General features: G+C 31.9%; 5 protein-coding genes and 3 long non-coding RNA genes across 11 annotated transcripts in view; 1 reads left to right on the top strand and 7 right to left on the bottom strand.

The window, feature by feature from the left end:
- The window catches only part of Ih (hyperpolarization activated cyclic nucleotide gated potassium channel Ih), a 33,827-nt gene extending 29,873 nt beyond the window's left edge, over positions 1-3,954 (top strand). The window contains exons 4-9 of one of the 2 annotated variants that reach the window (XM_089267097.1): positions 565-648; positions 1,770-1,919; positions 2,397-2,615; positions 2,676-2,822; positions 2,921-3,164; positions 3,283-3,954. In XM_089267097.1, the coding sequence (XP_089123223.1) occupies positions 565-648; positions 1,770-1,919; positions 2,397-2,615; positions 2,676-2,822; positions 2,921-3,164; positions 3,283-3,836 (1,398 nt within the window). In that variant the 3' untranslated portion in view covers positions 3,837-3,954. The remainder of the gene's footprint in view (positions 1-564; positions 649-1,769; positions 1,920-2,396; positions 2,616-2,675; positions 2,823-2,920; positions 3,165-3,282) is intronic. The other variant, XM_089267098.1, reaches the window with a different exon arrangement.
- A 378-nt stretch (positions 3,955-4,332) lies between these two features.
- On the bottom strand, positions 4,333-5,409 carry LOC112539493 (uncharacterized). The gene is made up of 3 exons (XR_016198437.1): positions 5,169-5,409; positions 5,001-5,104; positions 4,333-4,932 (listed from the first exon to the last, which is right to left on the bottom strand). It is a non-coding gene; the product is annotated as an uncharacterized LOC112539493 (long non-coding RNA).
- A 705-nt stretch (positions 5,410-6,114) lies between these two features.
- On the bottom strand, positions 6,115-7,427 carry LOC112538452 (uncharacterized). The gene is made up of 4 exons (XM_089267106.1): positions 7,060-7,427; positions 6,907-7,004; positions 6,737-6,843; positions 6,115-6,673 (listed from the first exon to the last, which is right to left on the bottom strand). Exons 1-4 carry the CDS (start codon positions 7,088-7,090, stop codon positions 6,262-6,264), a joined length of 648 nt encoding a protein of 215 aa, XP_089123232.1. The 5' UTR covers positions 7,091-7,427; the 3' UTR covers positions 6,115-6,261.
- Positions 7,428-8,171: 744 nt separating this feature from the next.
- On the bottom strand, positions 8,172-9,448 carry LOC107368073 (uncharacterized). The gene is made up of 4 exons (XM_089267104.1): positions 9,210-9,448; positions 9,055-9,152; positions 8,887-8,990; positions 8,172-8,818 (listed from the first exon to the last, which is right to left on the bottom strand). Exons 1-4 carry the CDS (start codon positions 9,241-9,243, stop codon positions 8,392-8,394), a joined length of 663 nt encoding a protein of 220 aa, XP_089123230.1. The 5' UTR covers positions 9,244-9,448; the 3' UTR covers positions 8,172-8,391.
- Positions 9,449-9,765: 317 nt separating this feature from the next.
- LOC149094287 (uncharacterized) lies at positions 9,766-10,993 on the bottom strand. The gene is made up of 4 exons (XM_089267105.1): positions 10,673-10,993; positions 10,514-10,611; positions 10,344-10,450; positions 9,766-10,273 (listed from the first exon to the last, which is right to left on the bottom strand). The coding sequence occupies exons 1-4, from the start codon at positions 10,707-10,709 to the stop codon at positions 9,865-9,867; spliced, it is 651 nt and encodes a 216-aa protein (XP_089123231.1). The 5' UTR covers positions 10,710-10,993; the 3' UTR covers positions 9,766-9,864.
- A 1,125-nt stretch (positions 10,994-12,118) lies between these two features.
- Positions 12,119-17,489, bottom strand: LOC149094286 (uncharacterized). 2 transcript variants are annotated; one of them, XM_089267103.1, is made up of 4 exons: positions 17,144-17,489; positions 16,979-17,076; positions 12,761-12,864; positions 12,119-12,692 (listed from the first exon to the last, which is right to left on the bottom strand). In XM_089267103.1, exons 1-4 carry the CDS (start codon positions 17,175-17,177, stop codon positions 12,266-12,268), a joined length of 663 nt encoding a protein of 220 aa, XP_089123229.1. In that variant the 5' UTR covers positions 17,178-17,489; the 3' UTR covers positions 12,119-12,265. The 2 variants fall into 2 exon arrangements, with proteins under 2 accessions (XP_089123229.1, XP_089123228.1); XM_089267102.1 differs by lacking the exons at positions 12,119-12,692; positions 12,761-12,864 and adding exons at positions 16,231-16,742; positions 16,811-16,914 and having other exon boundaries at positions 17,144-17,482.
- LOC107368054 (uncharacterized) lies at positions 14,190-14,854 on the bottom strand. The gene is made up of 2 exons (XR_016198436.1): positions 14,742-14,854; positions 14,190-14,671 (listed from the first exon to the last, which is right to left on the bottom strand). It is a non-coding gene; the product is annotated as an uncharacterized LOC107368054 (long non-coding RNA).
- Positions 17,490-17,938: 449 nt separating the features above from the next.
- On the bottom strand, positions 17,939-19,628 carry LOC107368055 (uncharacterized). 2 transcript variants are annotated; one of them, XR_016198433.1, is made up of 5 exons: positions 19,246-19,628; positions 18,999-19,166; positions 18,846-18,943; positions 18,676-18,784; positions 17,939-18,596 (listed from the first exon to the last, which is right to left on the bottom strand). It is a non-coding gene; the product is annotated as an uncharacterized LOC107368055 (long non-coding RNA). The 2 variants fall into 2 exon arrangements; XR_016198432.1 differs by having other exon boundaries at positions 18,999-19,137; positions 19,302-19,628.
- Between the last annotated feature and the right edge of the window lie 149 nt (positions 19,629-19,777).

Here is a 19,777-nt window from a genome sequence, read left to right as displayed (position 1 = left end):
TTTCACTTTCACGCTCGTTTACTTTGTTGATTATTCATTTTGATTGTATTCAGTCAGATGAATGATCAATTTCAACCAATTTAACTTAACCTAAGTTAAATTAACCATTTTCAATGTTGCCTTGTTTTGTATGTTGCATGGATTTGTTAATGTAATGTCACAAGAAACCATTTTTCAAATGTTGATTATTTTAAATAACTGACGATCAATCAGTTAAGTGTTAATAAACCGTACAATTAGTGATTAGTAAAAGCAAAGATGAGGCCAAATGTAAAATCAAATCAATGACAGTATTAGCTTACAAGGTTTAACAATACGCATTACAAATGACCACAAAACAAAAGTGGAAAATCCAAACAATCGCAACTTTCAACTTTAACCCTTCAAACCAGCAATGGAAACACATACAAACACATTTACAAAAAAAAGAAACTCAGAATTTTCTCTTTTCTTTTCTTCTTCTTCACTTTCATTTTCATCTTCTTCCTCTTCCCTGGATTTGATTTGGCCATTATCGTTATTCAAAAATAAAACCAAAATGCTCTGTTTGATCTTTCTTCTCAGATGCAAAGTTTGGCCTCAATGAGAGTTACCAGTGGTATCTTCGCTTTTATTAATCGCCTTTGTGGTGATTCCGACATTCACAAGGTACTCACCCTCATCATTAACCCATTAATCAGATTGATCAGACAAAAACGAAAGTTCAGAACGAAATTTCCTACAAAAAAGTTCAACTTTGAAAGTTACATTTACCAAATCAAAATGTTTCCAGTCAACCAGATTTTCACCCAAATCTCGATCCATTCCTTAACCAGTTTTTTTGCTGGTAAACGGTAACACAATGAGCCTTTGATTAAACCAACTATTTGTAAACCTTTTGATTTAAACTGTCAAATGAAACTTTCAATGTTGCTCTTTTCACCGTCTTGATTATAATGTTACCTATTGATTCCTGATTCTTGTTGATTACCCAAATAATTTATTTTTTATTTACCATTTAGTACTCAAAGGCATTTATTAATATTTGACTAAGCTTAAGAGTAAACCTGACAAAAAGCTAAGTCTAAATAAACACTGTTAATTGTAGTTGCTATCATTACATCTTAATATATACACATTGGCATTCATTTGGTTCACTCTTAAACACTCTTGTATTGATATTTATTTATATATTTATATCATCTACTATTTGCTTGAATCCAAAATCAAAACTTAATCTTAATGGTGCACCATTAACATTGAATCAGCATCAATAGATGATCATAAATCATCATCATAATTTAACTCTTCCTTTGTTTATCATCCTTTCCATCAACCCTCATCTTATGTTCACAGCATCTTGAATTGCATTGAATATCACTTCATGATTAACACCTTAACCTAATCTTAACACAATCTTAACCCACTTTTAACCCAATTTTGAACCCAATAAACGATCACAGTTCAATCATGAATAACCAAAGAAGCTTGATCAAAACAGAATCTGTTGTAACTGAAAAATGTTCATGAAAAACGCACATTAAATGATTCTGGTTTGTTATAAATTCAAATTACTCTTGAAATTGAAACATTTTAATTTTGATGAAGCTTGCCAATTAGATTGCAATACATTTAGACGGTTAACCAGGTTAAACGGCACAATGAAAGTAGCTTAGATTGTCTTGAATTTTGTTTTTTTACTTAACATTAAATACACTTTTATTTGAATCCCAATTGTCCATCGATTAATTGATTGTTGATTCATAATTTTTGTCTTTTGTGTTCCACAGTTCCTGAATATGGCAAGTGTCTTTATGAAAATATTCAATCTAATTTGTATGATGCTATTAATTGGACATTGGAGTGGTTGTCTTCAGTTTCTCGTGCCCATGCTGCAAGGATTCCCGTCAAACTCTTGGGTTGCTATTAATGAATTAAAGGTAATTGCATCTAATTATCATTAAAATTATTTGAAACAATTTATCAAATAGCTGTAACAAGTAAATTAATTGGTAATTTGTAATAATATCTTGAGCCTAACGAACATAAATCTAACTGTAGGTTCAATGTTAAGCTTTTCAAAGGTTTTACTTTAGGAATAAAAGGAAAAACAAATGTTGCTAATATTCAGTTATCATGAATAAATGAGTGAAAAGGTTATTTTAAAGGTTTGATTAATGATAATCATGAAAATATATTTATCGATAGTTGCGATATTAATAATTGCAAATATGTAATCCAGATGACTCTCTATAGATGTTTCACCCTTTCTAGGCCTGACTCATTACCATAGCATTTGTCACATGTAGATGTAACGTTTATTTTTTGTTGGTCTATTTGTCTTTATTGACTTATTTTGTATTTTGATTAATTATGTTTTTTATTTTGAATTTTCGTTTATTCCAACCTCTCAACAGGATGTTTGGTGGATGGAACAGTATTCGTGGTCACTTTTTAAAGCAATGTCTCATATGCTTTGCATTGGTTATGGACGATTTCCACCCCAAAGTTTAACCGACATGTGGTTAACCCTGTTAAGTATGATTAGTGGTGCTACTTGTTATGCTCTTTTCCTTGGTCATACCACCAATTTAATACAATCATTAGATTCTTCAAGGCGACAATATCGAGAAAAGGTAAGTTGAATTGATTAGTTTGATGGCAAATAAATTGACCTTTTTGTCTCTCCTTAACAGTTAAAACAAGTTGAAGAGTACATGGCCTATCGGAAGCTTCCTCGTGACCTTAGAGCCAGAATATGTGACTATTTTGAGCACCGATATCAGGGTAAATTTTTTGATGAAGATGCAATTCTAGATGAACTTTCAGAGAAACTCAGAGAGGTAAGTTGTATTTCAAATTGCATTGAAGATGATCCCTTACAAAAGCTATAAATGCTCATTTATTGTTTTGTATTTTTGTTTCTGTTTACTTCATTTAGGATGTAATTAATTATAACTGCCGGTCATTAGTGGCTTCTGTACCCTTTTTTGCCAAAGCTGATATTGATTTTGTGAATGCTGTTGTTACTAAATTGAAATATGAAGTCTTCCAACCAGGAGATATAATTATTAAAGAAGGAACTATTGGGAATAAAATGTATTTCATCCAAGAGGGAATAGTTGATATTGTTATGTTTAATGGTGAAGTTGCTACAAGTCTATCCGATGGTTCCTATTTTGGTGGTATGTTTAATTTGATTTTTTTCCCCAACCTTTTCTGTATCATCATTATGGCCATAATATTTTATTGTTTCATCTAATTGTCTTACATTTTGATTTTTACTTCTTTGTCTCATTCTAGAAATATGTTTGTTAACCAATGCCCGAAGGACAGCTTCAGTTCGAGCTGAAACATACTGCAATCTATTTTCATTATCTGTTGAACATTTCAATGCAGTCCTTGATCAATATCCTGTTATGAGACGAACCATGGAGTCAATTGCTGCTGAAAGATTAAACAAGATTGGTAAAAATCCATCTCTAGTTAGTCAAAGGGAGGATTTGCAGACTGATTTGAAGGCAGTTAATGAATTAATTACAATGTCAACCATGTCTGCTCAAAGTTTAAGTGAAGACTCTGATTCAGAGAAAAATATGTTAACCATTAAAAAAGCCTTACCTAGACCAAAATCAGAGACATGTTTCAAATTAGGACCCATTTATAATGCAAATAATACCGACAATGCAACAACCAAATCATCAACAAATGATAATACGTCTTCTAACAGTAATAATAGCAATACTACTTACAATCCAAGCAATACTTATATCAATGATAATACTGATAATGGTAATCATCGATCAACACCACAGGATCGACCAAGGACACATTCAACTGTTAATCTAAAGCCATAATTTAAGAATCTGAAATGATTTTCAAATCAGCTTACACAAATCAAGTTTTTTCACAATAAACACGAAAAATTACAAAAACAAAAAATCATCAAAATTAAACATTGAAATCACAATTGAATTCACACTAATTTCAATCCTTTCATTATTCCAACCTTTTCCTCTAGAAATCTCTTGATCTAAAATTGATTTTTATTGTTTCACATTAGACTTTTTTAGTTATAATAATTAAGCAACACATTGTTATGTTTTGTTTTGATCAATATACACGTATATTAATTTATTTATTTGTACAGAAATACCATGTAATCCATGAAATATCTGGAAATCAAGTTGATAACTTCTGATCCATTTTATGCAATCAAAAATTAGATGATGCCTTGTTTAACAATTAGATTGTTTAAGAAAGATTTAACTTGAAGCTCTCAATATTCACACTCATATAAATATTTATAAAGCTAACAATCAATGAACAACCTGGAATAATCAAAGAAACAGATTTACAGTAATAAAAATATCTATTCTTTATTCAATCTTGTCTTTTTATATTTCAATATTTTAAGATTATCTAATGTCTAGATAATGGTTATGAATGGATATTTGACAAAAAATCAGCATAAGTCTTGAGAATTGAAAGTTTATCCTGAAGTTGGATTGCTTGCTCTTCAGAGACTTAAGTTAGCCACGGTAACGCAAGTAGTTAGCATGAAACCGTAGTAGATTAGGCCATTCTGAAGCCACCGCAGTGCACAATGGATATGTTAGATGGTTAATATTCAAATTGAGTCTCACTCTTTTCAATTCCTCTGGTTGTCTACTAAATTGTAAGACACTTTCATTAAAAATTTTTTGCAATTTATCTGATTTCATCAACTCTGATAATTTATCTGTGAAAGATCGACGACCCAGGTAATAACAATAATGTCGACTACATTCAGTTGCATTAACCAGACTCTGATGCCACAATTCATATCTACAGCCAAATCCACCATCATCTCCGAAAAGTTTCGTTCTAAATAGAAAACAATCGCCATCATGAAAAGTATTCATTGCGCGTTCCTTGGTGTCGTATTGCCAAGCATAACCCACCATGTGACTTCTGAAACATTTATGAAAAAGGATTAAATCTAAAGAAAGGCAATCAAAAAGCTGGATAAAATCATTTACTTATCCTTCCATTCTGTATTTAGCAGACCACCAATCCGAAGTAATGCGTTGTTCACGCTGACATACTCTTGATGTTCAACTGGTATGCCTGTGAATGCTGATAACTATAAATACAAGTAAAACATGAATTAGAAATTATTAATTTCATTGTCTTTTCTTTTGGCTTACCTGATGGAACAATTGTTTCCTGTAATCAAAACTTTCATTTGACCAATCAATAGTAATGCCATGATAATCCTCATCCGAATGCCTTACTTTTATTGTAACTGAACATAACAAAGAACATAATATTTTGAAACTCAATCCAAAACAAAAAACAAAACTTACTTTTATCAGAATTCCTACCAACTTCTTCATTCATCTTGAGACAACACGGTTTTTATTTTCAGTGTTAATTATAAAAAGTCAGTTTAAAAGATTAATGATAAAATTTTCATTTAAGGGCAAAAATTGTAGTCAAAAGTAGATCACCTGAGTGTGTAAAGGTTAAACTAACAAGAAGTAAGATCTGTTTGTCTATGAATGTTTCTCAAAACCAGTTTTCAAGAAGTCGTCATTTCGAGTTACGTTCCTAATAGGATTGGCATATGAATGTAACCTAGGTGACTCTCAATACCTTACTCAATACATTACCTTACCAATACTCTCAATATCAGGGCTTCAAGTATATTTGGCGATTCCTATGAAAATTTTGCTTTGTGACCTTTGAGCCATACGTATATTCACCCTTGAATTTTTATTTTTCAAATAAATTTCAAATGATTCTTTAATCTACTGAGAATATCCAATTCAATTTTGATTATTTTCTCGAATGCAACGAATGGCACATCAAAGTAAAAATTTGACTCACGAACTTTAAATTTCACTTTAGCAAGTCAAATGCGAATCATTCTTGACTATTTAACCAGCAATATTTCCAAGGTTGAACCCTTTCTTTGTTGATAAATACACTTGTATTATTTGACAAATTTCACTAATTATTGATTGAATTCCAAGTTTATAGATAAAGATTTAAATTTGAGGCAAACAATTTGTTTTTGAGGGATTTTTTCAAATCAGATCCGACTAGGAATGAGGATGAAATGAATTTACGGATAAAATTGGTAGTCAAATGTTTTGGAAACTTTCATCTTTTAATGCAAAAAGTTATTGAAAAGTTGTGTTTTCTGTTTCTGAATAAAAATTGTGATTTGTCTCCAATTTTTCTTTCAAATTATTTTGCTGTTCTTGTTCTTGATTGCGCTCATTCAGTCTCGCTTGTTTAACCACGATAACGCAAATAGTTATTCTGAAACCCCAAATATGGATAAACTGAGACCACTGCACTGCAGTTTACCTCTTCAAGATGATAAATGTTCAAATTAAGTAGCACCCTTTTCCGATCTTCATTTGTTTCTCGCTCAACGCTCAGAATTTTTTGAATGTAATCTGAACTCACCAGCTCTAAAATTCTCTTCGTGATAGCTCGAATGCCCAAGTAATGACAATAATGAAGGTTACATCCAACTTCACTAACAAGATCACGATGCACCAGTTCATACGTACAGCAAATTCCAGGATGTAAACCGTATGATATCATCGTTGTCTGAAGTAGAAAACAGTCACCATCATGAAAACACCGCATTGCACGCTCTTTGGTATCTGTTTCCCAAGAATAAAATTCGAGCCCGCGTCTTTTTAAAAATAAATTAAAGTTCAAGAAAGAGCAATCATAAAGTTTTACAAAATATTTTTACCCATTATTGACTTCGGCGTTTACCAGACCGATATTGAGAGGAGGATTTACATTGTGTACACTGACACACTCTTGATGTTCAACTGGTATTCCTGTGTAAGCCGATAACTATTGATAAAGTAAAATATGAATTAAAAATTATTGATTTCATTGTCTTTTCTTTTGACTCACCTGATGGAACAATTGTTTCATGAAATCAAAACTTTCATTTGACCAATCAATTGTAATCTCATGATAATCCTCATCCGAGTGTCTCACTTTTATTGTAACTAAACATATAAAGTAAAGATTGTAAAACTTATTTGATCGAAAAACAAAACTTACTTTTATCAGAGTTACTATTAACTTCATCCATTTTGCGACAATAAATTAATGTTTTCAATTTAAATTAAGTTAATCTAGTTTTAGTCTAGAAGATTTATGTTGGAATTTCCACTAAGCACAAAAGATGTTGAGCAAAAGTAGATCACCTGTTCTACGTCAAAAGGGTCAAGCTAACAAGGCTGTAAGACTGTGGTCCTTAAACCAGTTTTCAGAGTTTCCTTAGCCGTGATTTATGCTCCAATGAATATAACCTAATGACTTACTTACTTTACCGCGAATTATGTTTTTGGTCCAAGTATAAAGGTATTTGACTGCTTACCAGACGAATAATTTATGAAGAATCGTCACCAGAATATGGAATAGACATTGTAAATGCTTCCAAAACTCGAAAATGCATTGAGGCCAAAGAGTCATAACTAACATATTTATTACTGAATAAAAACATTTAAATGAATTAAGACAAAATTGTCAAGTTATCCACGATGAAGTGAATAAATGTGGATGGTATGAAACTGTAACCAGCCTGTAAACTCCGCAGTGCATTTTGTATCAATAATATGGTGAATATTCAAATTAAGTCTCCTGCTTTGCAGTTCCTCCAGTTCACGACTCACAATTGTTTGCAATTCATTTGATTTTAGCAACTCTGAAAATATCTAAAATCTACTTAAAATATCAGCGACCCAAGTAATGACAAATAATTTCGGTTATATTCAGTTGCATTAACCAGACTCGGATCCCATAATCAATATTTGCATTCAAATCCAGTACGGCCTAAAAAAATTCCCGTTCTAAAAAGAAAACAATCGCCATCATGGAAAGCATTCATAGCTTTTTTTGGTATCAAATCGGCAACTCTTTTTCACACTTTAAGTAACGTTGCTATTCCAATATCATCAGAATCAGAGTCTTCGTCATCACGATGAATCAAAAAATCACAATGGTGAGTAACATCAGGTTTTAGCTCTCGACAAAGGTTGAACATTTTCTTTGTTGATAAATACACTAGTGTTGTTTGAACACATATCTAATTATTAATGGAAATTCAAGTTTGAAAAGCCATAATTTCTCATTGTTTTAGCGTTGATTTAAAGAAATCAGAATAAAAATTCAATCAGAATCATTTGTCTTTTTTTAATCAAAATGGAAGTATTAAAATCGCAATAAAATGGTCTTTTTACTTGTTGTTCATGATCCTCAATGTAAAATTTTGTGAAAGTCCTCGGTCAATTCTTGGTTAAAATTCTGAAAAAACAATAATTGGATTAGTAGCTTAAGCTAAAATTTTACAATTGTTTACTTTAGCATCCAAATGAGTCCAAACCATTCAAGTTAGCCACGGTAACGTAAGTACATATAGTTAGCATTAAACCGATATAGATAACCCCAAGCTAAGATCTGCCCAGTGCACACTGGGCGTGTAAGATGTGCAATATTCAAATTGAGGTTCATTCTTAAAAATTCCTCTGGTTGTTCGCCAAATCGTAAGCCATTTTCATCGCAAATTTTTCGCAATTCATCTGATTTCAGCAACTCTGATACTCTTTTTGTGAAAGATCGTCGACCCAGGTAATAGCAATAATTTCGTTCGCATCCAGTTTCATTAACCAGACTCTGATGCTGCAAGTCATATCTACAAACCAATCCAGTACCATCTGCAAAAAGTCTCGTTCTAAATAGAAAACAATCGCCATCATGGAAAGCATCCATTGCGCGTTCCTTTGAGTCGTATTCCCAACCATAGCCCTCATTAAAAATTCTGCAAAAATTATGAAAAAGGATTAGATTTCAAGAAAGGCAATCAAAAAGTTAGATAAAATTATTTACCCATCCTTCCATTCGGTATTTAGCAGACTGTGAGCGTGACGAAATGTTCTGTTCACGGCGACATACTCTTGATGTTCAACTGGTATTCCTGTGTATTTTGATAACTATTGATATGAGTAGAATGTAAACTAGAAATTATTCATTTCATTGTCTTTACTTTCGACTTACCTGATGAAACAATTGTTTCCTGTAATCGAAACTTTCATTTGACCAATCAATCGTAATCTCATGATAATCCTCATCCGAATGCCTTACTTTTATTGTAACTAAGCATTACAAAGAAAAAATTTTAAAACTGATTTGATTGAAAAAACGAAACTTACTTTTATCAGAATTCCTTCCAACTTCTTCATTCATCTTGAGACAACACGGTTTATGTTTTTGGCGATAATTATAAAAAGTCAGTTTGAAAGGATGAATTATAAAATTTTCATTTAAGGGCAAAAAATTGCAGTCAAAAGGAGATCACCTGAGTGTTTAAAGGTTAAACTAAGATCTGTTTGTCTATGAATGTTTCCCAAAACCAGTTTTCAAGAAGTCGTGATTTCGAGTTATGGTCCTAATAGGGTTGTCATATGAATGTAACCTAAGTGACTCTCACTACCTTAACTTTGAGTTATTAGGGTGTCAAGTATATTTTGTAATTCGATATGAAATGAAGTTTAAATTGTGAACTTTTTTGGTTAATACATTCATTTGTATTGCCAAAATGAGGAAAAATCTATCAATTTTCTCAAAAATTAGTGGGAAACGAGTGTTTTTAGGGATTTCTCTCAAATCATATCCGAACAGAAATGAGGATGAAATGCATTTACTGATAAAATTGGTAGTCAAATGTTTTTCAAACTTTCATCTTTTAATGAAAAAATTTATTGAAAAGTTGCGTTTTCTGTTTCTGAATAAAAATTTTGTCTCAATTTTTCTTTCAAATTATTTTGCTGTTCTTGTTTTTGATTGCTCTCATTCAGTCTTGCTTGTTTAACCACGATAACGAAAATAGTTATTCTGAAACCTCCAATCTTGATAAAATGAGACCACTGCACTGCAGTTTACCCTTTCAAGATGATAAATGTTCAAATTAACTTGTATCCTTTTCCGAACTTTCTCTGTTTGGTCGTGGTTCAGGATTTTATTAATGTAATCTGAATTCACCAGCTCTGAAAATCTTTTGATAATAGGTCGACTACCCAAGTAATGACAATAATGAAGATTACATCCAACTTCACTAACAAGATCCCGATGCACCAGTTCATACCTGCAACAAAGTGCAGGATGCATACCGTATGATGTTATCGATGTCTGAAGTAGAAAACAGTCGCCATCATGCAAACCACCCATTGCATATTCTTTGTTATCTATGGACCAAGCATAATGTTCGAGCCCGCGTCTAAAGAATAATTGAAAATAAGTTAAAGTTAAAGAAAGAGCAATCATAAAGTTTTACAAAATTTTTTTACCCATTATTGACTTCGGCGTTCATCAGACCGGCAGAGTAACGAGGATTTACATTGTGTACAGTGACAGACTCAAGATGTTCAACTGGTATTCCTGTGTATGCTGAAAGCTATTGATAAAGTAAAATATGAATTAGAAATTATTCATTTTATTATCTTTTCTTTAGACTTACCTGATGAAACAATTGTTTCCTGTAATCGAAACTTTCATTTGACCAATCAATTGTAATCTCGTGATAATCCTCATCTGAATGTCTCACTTTTATTGTAACTGAACATAACAAAGAACATAATATTTTGAAACTCAATCCAAAACAAAAAACAAAACTTACTTTTATCAGAAGTAATACTATTACTATCTGCATTCATTTTGTAACAAAAATTTATAAGTTAGCATAAATTATAAATAAGTTGATTCATTAGTGAACATTGAGATCCTCATCTGAGCACAAAAAATGGATGATCAAAAGTAGACCACTTGTTGTATACAGAAAAGGTTAAACTGTGATCTTTGTGACAATGAATGTCTCTCAAAACCAGTTTTCAAGAATCTGCTGTGATTTTTAGGGTTTGGGTCCAAAACGGCCAAAGTCAGAACAGCCATATTGTCCACATACAAAGAATGTCCATATAATCACTGAGCAAAATTTGAAACTTCAAGTCATTATCGTTAATAAATTATATTACTCTAAGTAAAATTTTGATTAACATTAAATTTTCATAGAAAGGTTTTTTTGGACTTTTTTGCAATTTGAATTGCAAGATTTGATTAGCTTTGTATTTGGCTGTTCTGACTTTGGCCGTTTTGGGCCATTAACATTTCTAGTTATGGATCTATGCATGCAACTAAGGTGACTCTCACGAACTCAGCTTCGAAAGCTTACTTACTTTACCGCGAATCATGTTTTAAGTCCAAGTATAAAGGTATTTACTGCTGCTTAGGATTGCTTACCAGACGAATAATTTATGAAGAATCGTCATCAGAATATGGAATAGACATTGTAAATGCTTCCAAAACGCTTCGAAAATGCATTGATTCCAAAGAGTCATAACTAATATTTTTACTGAATAAAAACATTTAAATGAATTAAGACAAAATTGTCAAGTTATCCACGATGAAGTGAATAAATGTGGATGGTATGAAACTGTAACCAGCCTGTAAACTCCGCAGTGCATTTTGTATCCATAATATGGTGAATATTCAAATTGAGTCTCCTGCTTTGCAGTTCCTCCAGTTCACGACTCACAATTGTTTGCAATTCATTTGATTTTAGCAACTCTGAAAATATCTAAAATCTACTTAAAATATCAGCGAACCAAGTAATGACAAATAATTTCGGTTATATTCAGTTGCATTAACCAGACTCGGATCCCATAATCAAAATTTGCATTCAAATCCAGTACGGCCTAAAAAAATTCTCGTTCTAAAAAGCAAACAATCGCCATCATGGAAAGAATTTATAGCTTTTTTTGGTATCAAATCTGCAATTGTTTTTCGCACTTTAAGTAAAGTTGCTGTTCCAATACCATCAGAATCAGAGTTTTCATCATCACGATAAACAAAAAATCACAATGGTGAGTAACAACAGGTTTTAGCTCTCGAGAAGCAGCTTGCATGACATTTAGATCACTAGCATCAACCTTTTTAAGCTTGCAAATAGTTGGCAAAGGTTGAACATTTTCTTTGTTGATGAATACACTAGTGTTTTTTGAACAAATATCTAATTATTAATTAAAATTCAAGTTTTATAATCAAAGATTGAAATAACAAAATACTGTTTCGGGAGACTTTTACTTTTACTTTTAATCAATAGAAATGAGGAAACATCCACTAATAAAATTTTAGTTGAATGTTTTTATTAGATGAAAACATTTGAATAAATTGAAAGCAAAACTTTTCTATCAACAATCGACAGAGATTCAAGTTAGCCACGGTAACGTAAGTACATATGGTTAGCATCAAACCGAAATAGACCAGGCCAAGCTAAGATCCACCCAGTGCACACTGGGTGTGTAAGATGTGCAATATTCAAATTGAGGTTCATTCTTAAAAATTCCTCTGGTTGTTCGCCAAATCGTAAGCCATTTTCATCACAAATTTTTCGCATTTCATCTGATTTCAGCAACTCTGATACTCTTTTTGTGAAAGATCGACGACCCAGGTAATAGCAATAATTTCGGTCGCATCCAGTTTCATTAACCAGACTCTGATGCTTCAATTCATATCTACAACCCAATCCAATATCCTCTGCAAAAAGTAACGTTCTAAATAGAAAACAATCGCCATCATGGAAAGCATTCATTGCGCGTTCCTTTGAGTCGTATACCCAATCCCAGCTCTCATGGTAAGTTCTGAAAAATTTATGAAAAAGGATTAAATCTAAAGAAAGGCAATCAAAAAGTTGGATAAAATCATTTACCCATCCTTCCATTCCATATTTAGCAGACCGTGACCGTGACGAAATGTTCTGTCCACGCTGACATAGTGTTGATGTTCAACTGGTATTCCTGTGTATTTTGATAACTATTGATATGAGTAGGATGTAAACTAGAAATTATTCATTTCATTGTCTTTACTTTTGACTTACCTGGTGAAACAATTGTTTCCTGTAATCGAAACTTTCATTTGACCAATCAATTGTAATGTCATGATAATCCTCATCCGAATGCTTTACTTTTATTGCAACTAAGCATTACAAAGAAAAAATTTTAAGACTGATTTGTTTGGAAAAACGAAACTTAATTTTATCAGAATTCCTACCAACTTCATTCATCTTGAGACAACACGGTTTATGTTTTTTGGCGATAATTATAAAAAGATGAATGACTAAATTTTCATTTAAGGAAAAAAAATTTCAGTCAAAAGAAGTTAGTCTAAAGTTTGTACTAATATCTGTTTGTCTATGAATGCTGCTCAAAACCAGTTTTCAAGAAGTCGTGATTTCGAGTTATGGTCCTAATAGGATTGGCATATGAATGTAACCTAGGTGACTCTCATTACCTTTACTTTGAAATATCAGGGCTTCAAGTATATTTGGCGGTTCCTATGAAAAGTTTGCTTTGTGACCTTTGGGCCATACTAATATTCGTCCTTTATTATTTTATTTTTCCAATTAATTTCTGATGGTTTTTTAATCTACTGAGAATATCGTTTACAAAGGTTTTCAATCGTTATCGTTGACAAAGGTTGAACATTTTCTTCGTTGATAAATGCACTAGAGTTGTTTGACTAATTTCACTAATTATTAATTGAATTTCAGGTTTATAGATAAAGATTGTTTCAAATCAGATCCGACTAGGTATGAGAATGGAATGCATTTACTGATAAAAATAGTAGTCAAATGTTTTTGAAACTTTCATCTTTCAATAAAAAAAGTTATTAAAAAGTTGTGTTTTCTGATTCTGAATAAAAATTAAGATTTGTCTCCAATTTTTCTTTCAACTTTTTGCTGTTCTTGTTTTTTATTCCGCTCATTCAGTCTTGCTTGTTTAACCACAATAACGCAAATAGTTATTATGAAATTGATGTCCTGAATGTGGATAGGCCAAGAGCACTGCACTGCAGTTTACCTCTTCAAGATGATTACAGTGATTTTAGAAAGAAAACGAATGTACCTCAAAAAGTAGGAAAGTTTCTTAAAACCGATGAAATGGGGTCATCGTTGTAAACTCCGCAGTGCATTTTGATCAATAATATGGTGAATATTCAAATTAAGTCTCCTTCTTTGCAGTTCCTCCAGTCCACGAATTCAGTCTAGTATTGTTTGAACAAATATCTAATTATTAATTAAAATTCAAGTTTGATAATCAAAGATTGAAATAAAAAATACTGTTTCGGGAGACTTTTACTTTTAATTTAATCAATAGAAATGAGGAATCTTGTTTTTTGTTGAGCTCATTCACTCTTGCTTGTTTAACCACGATAACGCAAATAGTCACTGTGTATCCGCCACCCTGAACCCGGATAAATCAAGTTCTTTGCACTACACTTTAGCTCTGTAAAATGCTTAATGTTCAAATTAAGTAGAGTTCTATTCCTTTCCTCCATTGTTAGTCCTGCCTCGTCCATAGCTTTTTGCAAGGAATCTGAATTCACCAGCTCTGTAAATCTCTCGATAATAGGTCGACTACCCAAGTAATGACAATAATGGAGGTTACATCCAGTTTCACTAACCAGATCCCAATGCACCAGTTTATAAGTACAGTAAATCCCATGATGATAGACACCTGATTTCAGTTCTGTGTGAAGCAAAAAACAATCGCCATCCTGAAGAGCATTCATTGCATCCTCTTTAGTATCGAATTTCCAACCATAATACTCATGCACATCTCTAAAGAATCAATGAAAACAAATTAAATATCAAGAAAGAGTAATCTTAAAGTTGAATAAAATTATTTTACCCGTTTTTAAATTCGGCGTTCATCAGACCTTCACATCGATGAAGATTTACATTGTCCACATCGATACAAGCTTGATGGATAATTGGTATTCCTGTGTATGCTGATAGCTATTGATAAAGGGAAATGTAAAACTAGAAATAATTCATTTCATTATCTTTTCTTTAGACTTACCTGATGAAACAATTGTTTCTTGAAATCGAAAATTTCATCTGACCAATCAATTGTAATGTCATGATAATCTTCATCCGATAGCCTTACTTTTATCGTAACTAAACGTAACAAAAAAAATATTTTAAAAGTCAATCCAAAACAAAAAAACAAAACTTACTTTTATCAGAAGTATTACTATTTTTTTCATTCATTTTGTAACAAAAATTAGTATTTTTCGTATTAATTATAAAAAAGTTTATTTACGAGATGAGTGAAAAATTTTCATTCAAGGACAAAAAGTTGTAGGCAAAGTAGATCAACTGAGTGTGTATGTTGAACTAAGATCTGTTTGTCTATGAATGTTTCCCAAAACCAGTTTTCAAGAAGTCGTGATTTCGAGTTATGGTCCTAATAGGATTGGCACATGCATGTAGCCTAGGTGACTCTCTTCAAAAGAGTTCCGGTTTGTTCTCTTCCGATTCAATTGACCCGAGGGCAGCTCGGATGATATTTAGATCACTAGCATTAAGCTTTTCAAGCCATTGGCAATGGTTGACAAAGGTTGAACATTTTCTTTAAAATTTTTAGGAATTCTCTAGAATCATATGTACGCATATTAATTATTAATTGCATTTCAAGTTAATAGAATAAGATTAAAATTTTGTAGCAAACAATTTGGGTGTAACCAATGTGTTTCAAGGGATTTTTTCAAATCAGATCCGACTAGGAATGAGGATGAAATGCTCTTACTGAAAAAAATAGTAGTCAAATGTTTTTCAAACTTTTATCTTTCAATGAAAAAATTTATTAAAAAGTTGTGTTTTCTGTTGCTGAATAAAAATTGTGATTTTTCTCCAATTTTTCTTTCAAATTTTTGCTGTTTTTGTAACTGAACATAAAATGGCATTCATTTTAAAATTGAATTGAAAAACACACGAAACTTACCTTTATCAGAAGAGTATCTATTATCGCCATTAATTTTATGACAAAAATGACTTTGGTATAAATTATAAATAATTCAGTTAATTCATTAGATGAATATTGAGATCTTCATGTAACCTCAAAAATGGTGGACCAAAAGCAGATCACTTGTTATGTACAGAAAAGGTTAAACTGTGATCTTTGTGTCAATGAATGTCTCTCAAAACAAACGTCTCTGAGCGCTTTGCTTGACAAAGGTTGAACATTTTCTTTGTTGATAAATATATTAGTGTTGTTTGAACACATATCTAGTTATTAATTAAGATTCAAGTTTGATTATCAAAAATTAAAATAAAAAAATACTGTTTCGGAAGACTTTTACAAATCAATAGAAATGAGGAAACATCCACTAATAAAATTTTAGTTGAATGTTTTTATTAGATGAAAACATTTGAATAAATTGAAAGTAAAACTTTTTTATCGACAATTGACAGAGATTCAAGTTAGCCACGGTAACGTAAGTACATATGGTTAACATTAAACCGAAATAGACCAGGCCAAGCTAAGATCCACCCAGTGCACACTGGGTGTGTAAGATGTGCAATATTCAAATTGAGGTTCATTCTTAAAAATTCCTCTGGTTGTTCGCCAAATCGTAAGCCATTTTCATCACAAATTTTTCGCATTTCATCTGATTTCAGCAACTCTGATACTCTTTTTGTGAAAGATCGACAACCCAAGTAATAGCAATAATTTCGGTCGCATCCAGTTGCATTAACCAGACTCTGATGCTGCAAGTCATATCTACAAAACAATCCAGTATCAGCTGCAAAAAGTTGCGTTGTAAATAGAAAACAATCGCCATCATGGAAAGCATTCATTGCGCGTTCCTTTGAGTCGTATTCCCAATCCCAGACCTCATTAAAAATTCTGAAAAATTTATGAAAAAGGATTAGATTTCAAGAAAGGCAATCAAAAAGTTAGATAAAATTATTTACCCATCCTTCCATTCGGTATTTAGCAGACTGTGAGCGTGACGAAATGCTCTGCTCACACCGACATACTCTTGATGTTCAACTGGTATTCCTGTGTATGCTGATAACTATTGATATGAGTATAATGTAAACTAGATATTAATCACTTTCTTGTATTTTCTTCTGACTTACCTGATGAAACAATTGTTTCCTGAAATCAAAACTTTCATTTGACCAATCAATTGTAATCTCATGATAATCCTCATCTGAATGCCTTACTTTTATTGTAACTAAACATAACAAAGAACATAATATTTTCAAACTGACAATTGTGAGTCGATAAAAAATGTAACTTACTTCTATCAGAATTCCTACCAACTTCTTTATTCATCTTGAGACAACACAGTTTATATTTTTGGTGTTAATTATAAAAAGTCAGTTTAAAAGATGAAGGATGAAATTTTCATTTAATAACAAAAAATTCCAGTCAAAAGTAGATCAGCTGAGTGTTTAAAGGTTAAACTAAGATCTGTTTGTCTATGAATGTTTCTCAAAACCAGTTTTCAAGAAGTCGTCATTTCGAGTTATGGTCCTAATAGGGTTGTCATATGAATGTAACCTAGGTGACTCTCAATACCTTTACTTTGAAATATTAGGGTGTCAAGTAGATTTTGCGGACCTTTGGGCTGTTTCGGTCTGTTCTCTTCCGATTCAGTTCTCTCGAGGAGATTGGATGACATATGTGGCACTAGCATCAAGCTATTCAAGCTTGCAAATGGTTGACAAAGGTTGAACATTTTCTTTGTTGATGAATACACTAGTGTTGTTTGACTAATTTCACTAATTATTAATTGAATTTCAAGTTTATAGATAAAGATTGTTTCAAATCAGATCCGACTAGGAATGAGGATGAAATGCATTTACTGATAAAAATAGTAGTCAAATGTTTTTCAAACTTTTATCTTTCAATGAAAAAAGTTATTAAAAAGTTGTGTTTTCTGATTCTGAATAAAAATTGTGATTTTTCTCCAATTTTCCTATCAAATTATTTTGCTGTTCTTGTATTTTGTTCTTGTTCTTTTATTCAGCTCATTCAATCTTGCTTGTTTAACCACGATAACGCAAATAGTTATTATGAAACTGATGTCCTAAACATGTAACAGAATTGTTAAATCATATCCGACCAGAAATGAGGGAGCATTTACTGATGGAAATAGTAGTCAATGTTTTTGAAATTTTCATCTTTTAATGCAAAAAAGTTGATATAAGTCAGTTTCTTTGATTGATAATGAACTGCAAAAGCATTTTTAATCAACCTCGATAACGAAAGTAATAATCACGTAACCGAAAATAACCTAGATTCTAAGTTTTACCAGGTGTATATCTTCATTAACCTCGGTAACGCAAATAGTAATTAGAGAACGGATAATCAAATTGTCCTAAAGATTCGAAATATCTATTGCATTCTAGGCGAGTAATATGTTCAATATTCAGATTTAATTTAATTCTTGTTAAAGTTTCCCGTGTTTGTCCCTCAACTCTTGGACCCAGAAGTGTCTGCAAGTGATCGGATTTAATAATCTCTGAAAATTTCTTCGTGAAGAAACGACTACCCAAAGAGTGACAATAATAGAAGTTGCAACCATTTTCATTGACCAGATCACGATGAATCAGTTGATAGAAACAGATAATACTAGGATAAGTAGGATAGCAGGTGAATATATACGTTTTGAAAAGATAACAAGCGCCATCCTGAATATGCTCCATTGCCTCCTCTTTTTCATCCGGAATCATGTAACCCCGTCCTTCTCTAAAGAATTAATTAGAGAGTATTTAAATTTTAAAAAAGCTCAAAAAAGTTGAATAAAATTCATAAATGTATCATTTACTCATCACCGAATTCAGGGTTGCCCAAGTCGACAGATGTAAGTCCTACACCAGTTACTGCAACATACGCTTGATACAGTATTTGATTGGTATGCCTGTGAATGTTGATAACTATAAATGCAAGTAAAATATTAAGAAATTATTAATTTCATTGTCTTTTCTTTTGACTTACCTGATGAAACAATTGTTTCCTGTAATCAAAACTTTCATTTGACCAATCAATTGTAATGTCATGATAATCCTCATCCGAGTGTCTCACTTTTATTGTAACTAAACATATAAAGTAAAGATTGTAAAACTTATTTGATCGAAAAACAAAACTTACTTTTATCCGTGTTGCTATTAACTTGATCCATTTTGCGGTAATAATATTTTCGGTGCAAATGATAAACAAGTTTTAATCTAGAAAATTGCTGTTAAAACTTTTATTTAAGCTCAAAAGATGACGGGCAAAGGTAGATCACCTGTTGCATGAAAAAGGGTCAAACTAAGACTGGGGTTCAAAATTAGTTTTCAAGATCTTAGCTGTGATTTCGAGTTATACTCCAATGAATGTTACCAAAGTTACTTACTAGCTTCACCGCGAATTATATTTTTGGTCCAAGTATGAATGGATTTGACTGCTTACCAGTTGAATAATTCAGAAGTACATGAGTCATCAGAATCCAGAATATTCATTATAAGTAATTGTGAAACTCGAAAATGCATTGAGCCACTATTTTTGATTAGATTAAGTTGTGTAAAATTGTGGAATCAGGAGCCATAATAACCATTTCTTGTTCATTTTCACTTTATTTTCCAGTTTAGTCAATACAATAACGAACAGTATAAACGAGTTGAGACATCACTTCAAAATTCATCCTTAAAATATCTCTGATCTGAATAACTAAAAAGCAGAATTCATTTTGCATTTGTATTTGGTTATAAGTGAAATAACTGGTATGGGTTTATAAAAACTTCGTGAGCTGACTTCTTCTCTCTTCAAGTCTCAGCTAGCTTAAATTGAGGCACCAGCTTTTGCGGCTGACATAATTTAACACAACCAAATCAAATCCTATTCAACTCGTATTAATTAAACATGATCTGGCCTAAAATATTCTTGAT

This window comes from Tetranychus urticae, chromosome 2, assembly GCF_039701765.1.
Source record: "Tetranychus urticae isolate SD_2017Ah chromosome 2, NJAU_TeUrti_SD_1.0, whole genome shotgun sequence".
Taxonomy (NCBI): domain Eukaryota; kingdom Metazoa; phylum Arthropoda; class Arachnida; order Trombidiformes; family Tetranychidae; genus Tetranychus; species Tetranychus urticae.
Note: the sequence above shows the minus strand (reverse complement) of the source record. Positions and strands in the feature narration are given on the sequence as shown.

Coding starts and splice junctions, on each gene's coding strand:
- LOC112538452 (XM_089267106.1), bottom strand. CDS start 7,090: ATGGATGAAGTTAATAGTAACTCTGATAAAA. Junction 7,005..7,059: donor TAATAGTAACTCTGATAAAA/GTAAGTTTTGTT, acceptor TTATATGTTTAG/TTACAATAAAAGTGAGACAC. Junction 6,674..6,736: donor AACGCCGAAGTCAATAATGG/GTAAAAATATTT, acceptor ATTTTTAAAAAG/ACGCGGGCTCGAATTTTATT.
- LOC107368073 (XM_089267104.1), bottom strand. CDS start 9,243: ATGAATGAAGAAGTTGGAAGGAATTCTGATAAAA. Junction 9,153..9,209: donor TGGAAGGAATTCTGATAAAA/GTAAGTTTCGTT, acceptor TGTAATGCTTAG/TTACAATAAAAGTAAGGCAT. Junction 8,991..9,054: donor GGAAACAATTGTTTCATCAG/GTAAGTCGAAAG, acceptor TCATATCAATAG/TTATCAAAATACACAGGAAT.
- LOC149094287 (XM_089267105.1), bottom strand. CDS start 10,709: ATGAATGCAGATAGTAATAGTATTACTTCTGATAAAA. Junction 10,612..10,672: donor TAGTATTACTTCTGATAAAA/GTAAGTTTTGTT, acceptor TGTTATGTTCAG/TTACAATAAAAGTGAGACAT. Junction 10,451..10,513: donor GGAAACAATTGTTTCATCAG/GTAAGTCTAAAG, acceptor CTTTATCAATAG/CTTTCAGCATACACAGGAAT.
- LOC149094286 (XM_089267103.1), bottom strand. CDS start 17,177: ATGAATAAAGAAGTTGGTAGGAATTCTGATAGAA. Junction 17,077..17,143: donor TGGTAGGAATTCTGATAGAA/GTAAGTTACATT, acceptor TGTTATGTTTAG/TTACAATAAAAGTAAGGCAT. Junction 12,865..16,978: donor GGAAACAATTGTTTCATCAG/GTAAGTCAGAAG, acceptor TCATATCAATAG/TTATCAAAATACACAGGAAT.